This window comes from Armigeres subalbatus, chromosome 1 (genome assembly GCF_024139115.2).
Source record: "Armigeres subalbatus isolate Guangzhou_Male chromosome 1, GZ_Asu_2, whole genome shotgun sequence".
Classification (NCBI taxonomy): Eukaryota; Metazoa; Arthropoda; class Insecta; order Diptera; family Culicidae; genus Armigeres; species Armigeres subalbatus.
Genome location: NC_085139.1, coordinates 185,772,186 through 185,782,176, shown reverse-complemented (window position 1 = coordinate 185,782,176; position 9,991 = coordinate 185,772,186). Strand labels below are relative to the sequence as shown.

General features: G+C 39.4%; 1 protein-coding gene across 1 annotated transcript; it reads left to right on the top strand.

Moving 5' to 3' along the window:
* The first annotated feature begins 219 nt into the window (after nt 1-219).
* Nucleotides 220-1,031, top strand: LOC134209071 (uncharacterized). Its single transcript, XM_062685054.1, has one exon. It carries the CDS (start codon nt 268-270, stop codon nt 613-615), a length of 348 nt encoding a protein of 115 aa, XP_062541038.1. The 5' UTR covers nt 220-267; the 3' UTR covers nt 616-1,031.
* The last annotated feature ends 8,960 nt before the right edge of the window (nt 1,032-9,991 follow it).

Genomic DNA, 9,991 nt, shown 5'->3' with positions numbered 1-9,991 from the left:
TTGAATTTCTGGCTACCGGCGGGCACTTACTCACGAACACGTTCGCTTATCTTATTGTTTTATCATTCGTCGGCATTTATCAGTCTGTGCGTCTATTTTTCGCAGTAAACAAAGCTGGAACCCCCTAAAATGAGTTCATCCGAGCTTGGTAAGCCCAGCCGATAAGATTTCCGTTATCGTTATTGATTATATCTATAAATGGAACAATACCTGTGCTGCGGCACGCCTTGTTCAGTTCAGTAAGTTAATAATCGTCGCCTGAGTAAGATGTCGCACTTTCCGCCGCACTACATTCCACCGACGGGTCACGGCACACCCCTACCGCACAACCCACACGAGGGTCCCATATCGAGCACAGTGTTTCCTCCGGATATGAACCCGAACTATCCGCACCAGCCAATCGGAGTGCACCACCCGCCGGGAGGAGTTCACCCACCGGGCCACTATCCACCACCACATCTGATGCCGCCGCCAATCGATCCACAACCTCCACACTATCCACCCGGCCATTATCCACCAGGGCACTATCCACCAGGACACTACCCACCGCACTATCCGATGCCGCACGATCAAGCTGTTGCTTACGGAGGACCTAAAGCACCATTCAAGAAATAGCCCACATATGTAATGACATTGTGTTTTGTTAGTGGTTAAGGCCTTATTACATCATCCACAAAAAAAGTAGTGTAGCTCAGTAGTTCATATTTACAAAATTATCCATGAAAATATACATAGGTTCATCAAAAGTTGCCAAATAAAATTTTATGTTTAGTGTAAGCACCAAATTGTATATAAGTATCAAAAGTAAAAGAGCGTATACCTACTAAGTGCAAAGAAAATATGTGACGAATACTGCTTGAGTCTGCGCATAGTTACTATGAACTCAAGAAGGATGGTTCCGATCATTTTAGTAATTTGGATTCGATTATTACGTAGTTTGTCAATATTCATTTCAAAATGCGTTGAATACAACTGTGATTTACAGTTCGTTGTTTGAATTCCACTAGTTACGGAACTAAAGCGCTAGTTACAGCAATTTTTCTATATAAATGAAAATTAGTTGAGGTTTCCTTTATCAAGACGGTTTCCTTTTTCAGGACAGTTGGATCATATATCAGGCCCAAATTTTTCTAAGCGGTATTACGCAGCAAATTCGATATGTTCCATTTGTTTTCGTGATTAATAATGGAGAAATTACAAAACAAGTTGAAACATATTTTTTCGGAATGTACTAGATCATCTAAACTATCCTTGAGTCCGGGACTTGCGATCTACAGTTACAACGCGAGCTATTTTGTCACTCTAAGCTTGGATATGTATTCAACCATATCCATAACATATTTCTAGAGATCAAAAGACATGGTCAGATGGTTTTGGGATATCCTGGGTCATCCAAACTGTCCTTGAGTTCAGAACTTGCGATCTACAGCCACGACACTAGATTTTTTCGCCACTAGAAGCTTGGATATGTATTCAACCATGTCCATAATATACTCCAGAAGACCATGAGACATGGTAAGATGGTTTTGGGATATCCCGGATCATCCAAACCGTTCTTGATTTCGGAACTTGCGATCTACAACCACCACTCTAACTTTTTTCGTCGCTCCAAGCTTGGATATGTATTCAACCATATCCATAACATATTCATGAAGATCAGGAGACATGGTTAGATGGTTTTGGGATATCCTGGGTCATCCAAACTGTCCTTGAGTTCCGAAATTGCAATCTACAGCTACGACACTAGCTTTTCTCGTCACTAGAAACTTGGATATGTGTTCAAGCATGTCCATAACATATTCCAGTAGACATGGTAAGTTGGTTTTAGGACATCCTGGGTTATCTAAACCGTCCTTGAGTTCAGCACTTGCAATCTACAGTCACCACTCTAGCTTTTTCGTCGCTTCAAGTTTGGATATGTATTCATCCATATCCATAATATATTCCTGAAGATCAAGGGACAGATTAGATGGTTTTGGGATATCCTTGGTCATCAAAACCGTCTTTGAGTTCAGAACAAGCGATCTACAGGCACATCAGTACATTTTCCAGCTAACCGTAAGCATTTAAAAAATCTGTACGTTCGACTATAACGCTGTCACAGTGTAAACATGCTTTATACTGTCTTATAGAACCTGACTTATATAGCTTTATATTGCAGAAAAGGCAAAATATAGTGCTAATGGTTACTTTGGGTTTCCGTCACTCAAAGCTCCAATATATCGGCACCAACATTTCTAATTTTTTCAAAGTTTTTCTTCTTCTTCTTATTGGCATTACATCCCCACACTGGGACTGAGCCGCCTCGCAGCTTAGTGTTCATTAAGCACTTCCACAGTTATTAACTGCGAGGTTTCTAAGCCATGTTACCATTTTTGCATTCGTATATCATGAGGCTAACACGATGATACATTTATGCCCAGGGAAGTGGAGACAATTTCCGATCCGAAAATTGCCTAGACCGGCACCGGGAAACGAACCCAGCCACCCTCAGCATGGTCTTGCTTTGTAGCCGCGCGTCTTACCGCAGTTCAAAGTTACTATATGTATGTGATGATTACAGTTGAATATACTAGCACCAACATTTCAAAAGCTTGTTTTGCAGCTCAAAGACAGTTTGGATTGTCCAGAATATCTCAAAACTATTTTACGATATCCGTTGACCTCCCGGGAAGTGTAATGGATATAATGGAATTCATATTGAAGCTTTGAATAATGTAGATATCAGGTCCCGAACTCAATGACATTTTGGATTGCCCAGAAAATCACATAACTATCATAACTAAAATTATCTTACGGTATCCGTTGACCTCCCGGGAGGTGTAATGGATATAATTGAACGGATATTGAAGCTTTGATTAGCTTCTAAGCAGCTGTAGATCTCAAGTCTCGAAGTCAATGACAGTTTGGATTGCCCAGAATATCTCATAACTATCGTGCCGTATCCGTGGACATCCCGGGAGGTGCAATGGATATAATTGAACGAAAATTGAAGCTTTGAGTACTGAATAGAGCTTCTAAGCAGCTGTAGATCTCATGTCCCGAACTCAAGGGTATGATGGATTGCCCAGAGTATCTCATAACTATCCTACGATATCCTTTGTCCTCCCAGGAGTCGTAATGGATATAATTGAATGCTCATTTAAGCTAGCTTTGAGTATCGAAGATCTCAAATCCCGAACTCAAGGACAGTTTGGATTGCCCAGAATATCTCATAATTATCTTACCATATCCGTGGACCTTCTGGGAGGTGTAATAGGTATAATTGAACGAATATTGATGCTTTGAGTACCGAAAAGAGCTTCTAAGCAGCTGTAGATCTAAAGTCTCGAACTCAAGGATAGTTTGGACTGCGCAAAATATCTTAAAATTATCTCACGTGTAATGGATATAATTGAACGAATATTACCATAACCGTTGACCAACCGAGGGGTGTAATATTTATAATTGAATGGATATTGAAGCTTAGCGTACCGAAAAAAGCCCCTAAGCAGCTGTAGATCTCAAGTCCCGAACTCAAGGACAGTTTGGATTGCCCAGAATATTTCAAAACTATCCTACGATATCCTTTGTCCTCCCAGGAGGTGTAATGGATATAATTGAATGCACATTAAACCTTTCAGTACTGAAAAACGATTTTCTTGCAGCTGTAGATTCCAAGTCCTAAACTCAAGGAATGTTTGGATGGCCCAGAACGTCCAAGGCAGTTCAAAAATAGTTTATTGTACATCACAGTAACTCTACGGATACGTTTGACTACCAGGAGAACTGTTTAAACCCGGTGATGAGGCAGTGGGTAGAGCGATGCACTGGGTAATTACCAAGGTTTGGAAGGATGAGGTTCTGCCGCAGGAGTGGATGGAAGGTGTCGTGTGCCCCATCTACAAAAAAGGCGATATAAGCTGGATTGTAGCAACTACCGCGCAATCAGATTGCTGAACGCCGCCGACAAACACCAATTGCAAGAGATTTCGTGGGGCAGTACCAGGCGGGATTTATGGGTGAACGCTCTACCACAGACCAGGTGTTCACCGTACGTCAGGTATTGCAGAAATGCCGCGAATATCGACTTCAAAGCCGCATATGATACAATCGATCGGGACCAGCTATAGGAGCTAATGCACGAAAACGGATTTCCGGATTAAACTGATACGGTTGGTCAAGGCGACGATGGATCGGGTGATGTCCGTAGTTCGAGTTTCAGGGGCATTCTCGAGTCCCTTCGAAACGCGCAGAGGTTTACGGCAAGGTGATGGTCTTTCGTGTCTGTTATTTAACATCGCTTTGGAGGAAGTAATACGAAGGGCAGGGATTGACACAAGTGGTACGATTTTCACGAAGTCCATCCAGTTATTTGGTTTCGCCGACGACATTGATATCATGGCACGTAACTTTGAGAGGATGGAGGGGGCCTACATCAGACTGAAAAGCGAAGCTAAATGGATTGGACTAGTCATCAACACGTCGAAGACGAAGTACATGATAGGAAGAGGCTCAAGAGAGGTCAATGTAAGCCACCCACCAGTTTCTATCGGTGCACAGAAGAGTAACTAGAACAAATTCGTGGACAAAACCCAAAAAAAAATCATCATTTATACATTCTTATATTTATTTTAGATACTTAAAAAGATTCCGCATACTGTGACTATTTCAGAAGTGACCCAAAATTTTGTAAAAAAATACAATTAGGGTTCAAAAATGAGGTATTGAATTGAATTTTATCTACACCCAACCAGCGGATGGCAGATTTTAATACAGTTCTGCATAAGAACCTATCAGGTATCAGAACGTCGGCTCAGGAGGTACGTTCCCCTCAATTTGGGAGATTTGTGCCATCGCCTTCACTGGCCTTCCTCATCATTTACCTGACGGAAAAGGAAGTGAAAAGGGGAAAGGAAGAGGAAGTGAAGTTGGAAAGGAGAATGGAACCATTTATAGGGAAGCCAATTATGTAGACTCACACGCATTCAGCTAGGGACTAAAGAGAGGTCACAAAAACACAGAGGATGTAACAATGGACGAACGTCAAAGACGAAACACAGAGTGCACTGTGAAAAACGCATAATGCGAATCCATATAGGTAACAATCACAAAGTACATTGTAAAAAAAATGCATAATGCGAATCCATATAGGTGGAAGTTTGTTGAAAAACTAAGTAAAACACGTATCCATAACCCCACTCTTATTTAACCTCACGTTGAGATTGAACAAGAGTAGCCGAAGCCGAACGTCAAGGACTAGACACAGAGTACACTGTGAAAAACGCATAAAGGTATCCATAAAGGTAACATACACAAAGTATATTGTAAAAAAAACGCATAATGCGAATCCATATAGGTGAAAATTTGTTGGAAAAAACTAAGTGAAAAAAACATATTCATAATCCCACCCTTATTCAACCGCAAGTTGAGATTAAACAAGAGTAGCTGAAGCCGAACGTCAAAGACGAAACACAGAGTACACTGTGAAAAGCGCATAATGCGAATCCATATAGGTGACAAACACAAAGTACATTGTAAAAAAAATGCATGATTTGAATCCATATAGGGTGAAGTTTGTTGAAAAACTAAATAAAACACATATTCATAACCCCACACTCACGTTGAGGATGAACAAGAGTAGCCAAAGCCGAACGTCAAAGACGAGACACAGAGTACACTGTGAAAAACGCATAATGCGAATCCATATAGGTGACAATTTGTTGAAAACTAAGTGAAACACTTATTCATAACCCCACTCTTATTTAACCTCACGTTGAGATTGAACAAGAGTAGCCGAAGCCAAACGTCAAGGACGAGACACAGAGTACACTGTGAAAAAAAAGCATAATGCGAATCCATATAGGTAACATACACAAAGCACATTGTATAAAACGCATAATGCGAATCCATATAGGTGACAATTCGTTGAACACTAATTAAAACACATATTTATAACCCTACTTTTATTTAACCTCATGATGAAGTTGAATAAGAGTAGCCGATTATCTCGGAGAAGTAAAAAGTCAACTACGCCATAGCTCCGGTTAGCGCAGCGAGGGCTAAAATACTGTGAAGCCCTGGTGCTTCACAGGCTCCGTTTGCGGTTAGGTTCTTATTAGACCCCCCTAACCATTCATTCGTAGGCACGGTAAGCATAAAGCCGCATCACACCGAAAATTAGGGGTCACCTGTATGGTGGACTTTTACCACTGGAACAGGCAATCCGTAATGTTATTCTTAGCCAGATAACCAGCTGCCGACACCACCAGGCTGTTCGTGGAGAGAAGTTGACATTGACTTTACGTCAACTCTCAATGTGGCCGAACTGCCGAACAGTATTCTGCATACTGTGACTATTTCAGAAGTGACCCAAAATTTTGTAAAAAAATATAATTAGGGCTCAAAAATGAGGTATTGAATTGGATTTTATCTAAAATAATGTATACATTATTTGTGGCATTTATGGAAAATCTGTTTTTTACACAACATAAATGTTATCAACAAGCTATTATTAGTACAGAATGAGTATATTATAGTTGTATGTCTCCATTTTGTTCATGTTTATGGTCAAATTATAAATTTTATGGTTCAGGTGATGACCACTTAAAAATTACTATTTTTTTCTATTTCATATGTTTTTCTTCAGAAGAAAAGTTAATCTATACGGCAAGATCTGGCAAAGATAAATAACTTGGGTGTCACTTCAAGATGTGGACTATGCATTCCACGTGAAAACTCGTCCGCAAATTAGTTTCTGAGCTATTTGAATAAAATGCGATTTTTCATCATTTAAAAGCATAATTTCAATATTTGTTCATAAATTACCACAAATAACGAATCCAGAAAAAAATGTAAATAGCATGCTATTTAGCATGCATTTTGTCAAGACATGAATAGAATAATGGGTCTCCCATGTGGCGCATTGATAGTTTTTTGAAAATCTTATATCGAAATCGCTTATCTATAAATTCTGCATTATAGATAAATCTGTTACAACCTAGAATTAGGATGAACCCGTTTTCATTAAAGTGATCATAATTTATGAACGGCACCTTATTATGATAGTTTCGTCATGGCTATAGCTATGATATTTTGTGGGCTTCGACTCGAACATGGTAATCAATGTGATGTAATTTTGGGATATTCTGGGTCATCTAAAAGTTCAGAACTTGCGGAACTTTTTTGTTACGCAAATTATGGATATATTTTTATTTATATTCACAGCATCTCCTGGACCTGGAGAGTGTTCAAGCAGAAAACAGTGTTTACTTTTGTGCATGCGAATTTATACAACCATTTTTCTTTTGGGATCTTGGGTCCGAATAAGTTAAAATGAGTTAGATGTTTTTTTTCCTATGTAAATGTTAGAAAATCCATTTAAGGATAGAGCTTTAACTACGGGTTTCTTGCTACTTTGTGAAATATAGCCATTTTAGAATCGTTCACGTAGCGGAAGCAAGAAATTTTACATAAAACGCGAGGTTTTATTTGAAAACATATGTATTTTGAGATTTTTATCTGCTGTAACACTGTTAGGTAGATAGATTTAACCATAATTGATTATTATTACTTCGTCCTAGGAATATCAAGCCCAAATAACCGCAAAAAATAGTTTTGGTCAAGAATTGGGCAATTTATTCCTATATGCGGTGGTGACGAAATCGAGGTAGTTGAAGAATTCGTGTACTTGGACTAACTGATGACCACTGATAACGATACCAGCAGAGAAATTCGGAGACGCAGGCGGGAAATCGTACGTACTTTGGACTTCGCAAGACGCTCCGATCGAATAGAGTTCGCCGCCGTACTAAACTGACTATCTACAAAACGCTTATTAGACCGGTAGTTCTCTACCGGAGGACCAACGCACACTGGAAGTTTTCGAAAGGAAAGTGCTGCGTACCATCTTTGGTGGGTGCACGGTACGTGGAGGAGGCGAATGAACTACGAGTTGCATCAGCTGTTGGGAGAACCATCCATCGTTCACGCCGCGAAAATCGGAAGACTGCGGTGGGCCGGGCACATAGCCAGAATGTCGGACAGCAATCCGGTAAAAATGGTTCTCGACAACGATCCGACGGGAACAAGAAGGCGAGGTGCACAGCGGGCAAGGTGGATCGATCAGGTGGAGGACGATTTGCGGACCCTCCGAAGACTGCGTGGTTGGCGAAGTGCAGCCATGGACCGAGCCGAATGGAGAAGACTTTTATGTATTGCACAGGTCACTCCGGCCTTAGTCTGGTAATAAATAAAAATTTAATTGCCATTTGGGGTTCGACGTGGATATCACCCGTAATGCTGGGTAGATACCTCTTCGTGGTGTGTTACGGGGTAAGTTCTACTATGGTCACATTGCCAGCTACAGGCACATCCTGATTCAACGAATACCTTCCCAATATCCAACTCCGTGGTTCTTATTCCTTCTCTCCCTAGTAACGGTACAGATAAGCGTGCCCAGGAATAGTAATTCTAATGCTTTTGTCATTTTTGTCATAGATTGAAATTAAGGACTACACCCACCTTGATTTCTGATAGCAATCTGGACAGAGATTTCAAAGGAAACATGTTTCCAGTCCACGAAATATACCGTAGCAATGCCATGCTTGCGTATGTTCATATATTCATATTATATTTATTTTCCATATTTCATTATACTTATTTTTCATATTTCATTATTTCTATATTTTCAGGTTTACGTTTCCATATTTTTGTATTTTCATATTTTTATGATTTAATTTTCGTATTTTCATGTTATATTGTTTTGTTTTAATATTTTTATATTATCTTATTTTCAGATCTTCATATTGTCATATTTTCAAAATTTTATACTTTAACATCAATTACAAATACATTCAAAAATATGAGTGCATAAGAGGATGGAGGCGTGCGATTGTGGAAGTATTGAAAATTTTAAAATATAAAATTTTCAATGTTTTCATATTATCATGCTTTATGTTTTTGTGTACTCATATTTTTGTATTTTAATTTTTTTAATTTCATGTTATCATATTTTTTATTTTCATATAGCAATTTTTCTTCTTTATTCAGATGTAACTTTTATTTACAGAATTTTTAAACTTTAAAAACTATCATTAATAAGAAATCTATAAATGCCCTACATTTGCTTGAGTAAATAAGGGCTTGATAGTTAGAAAAAAAAGCAATTCTCATTATGTATTTAATTATTAGTTTTATTTCCACAAGTTAAAAAAAACAAATTGTCTCAAATTCTACACAGCATGGAAGTTGCCGTTTCAATACCTATAATAAAAAATTATGGGTTCAAAAGTTAAATGTAAATACAATACCTTACGTTTATACAAGTCCTACGTCTACTCGAGGTTGTGTTTAAAATAATAAGTTAACAAGTTTCATAACATCATATTAGGACCAAAAATAGCTAAATAAACAAATGTATTTTATTTCAAAAAAGCGTTAGTGTTTCTTCAAACCTAACCTTGAAATCTGTCATAATGAAATTGATACAGAAGAAGCAAACAGACACACTTCATTATCATTGGACACGAACCGTTACGTGCGAAAAAGCTTCAAAGCGTAAAGTGCGTCAAAAATTCGCGTGCAAACATTTCGCACCAAAACGGTTTCCATTTGGTGTTGTCGGGGACTTAGGACATCATCGATGCAGACTGGAAACGTCCCATTAGTCAGCTCCTCGACCCGCAGTCGTCGCATTAGAGACCCGGGCGTTCGTATCGTGTATCGGTATAAATGTCGAGGTCAGATGAGTTGGGCGCCAACTCGCGGTAAATTACACAGTTGAAGGGTGTAGTTCGGTAGCTGCGAATAGGTGGTCCGTACCGTGTAATTACCTTTCTAAGTACACACATCATCATCGTTGAGGATCGCGGTCACCATCTACATCAGATACGACTGGAGCCGTCGCGGTACTTATGGATCGATTAAATGAGCGTCCTCCTCGATCAACGCTCGCGGTATGATTTAGCGGTGCATGGCTCCGGCAAAGGTCGTCGTGGTATGCAGAAGGCAA

What these genes read in the sequence shown, in the direction of transcription:
- LOC134209071 (XM_062685054.1), top strand. Translation starts at nt 268, where the DNA reads ATGTCGCACTTTCCGCCGCACTACATTCCACCGACGGGTCACGGCACA.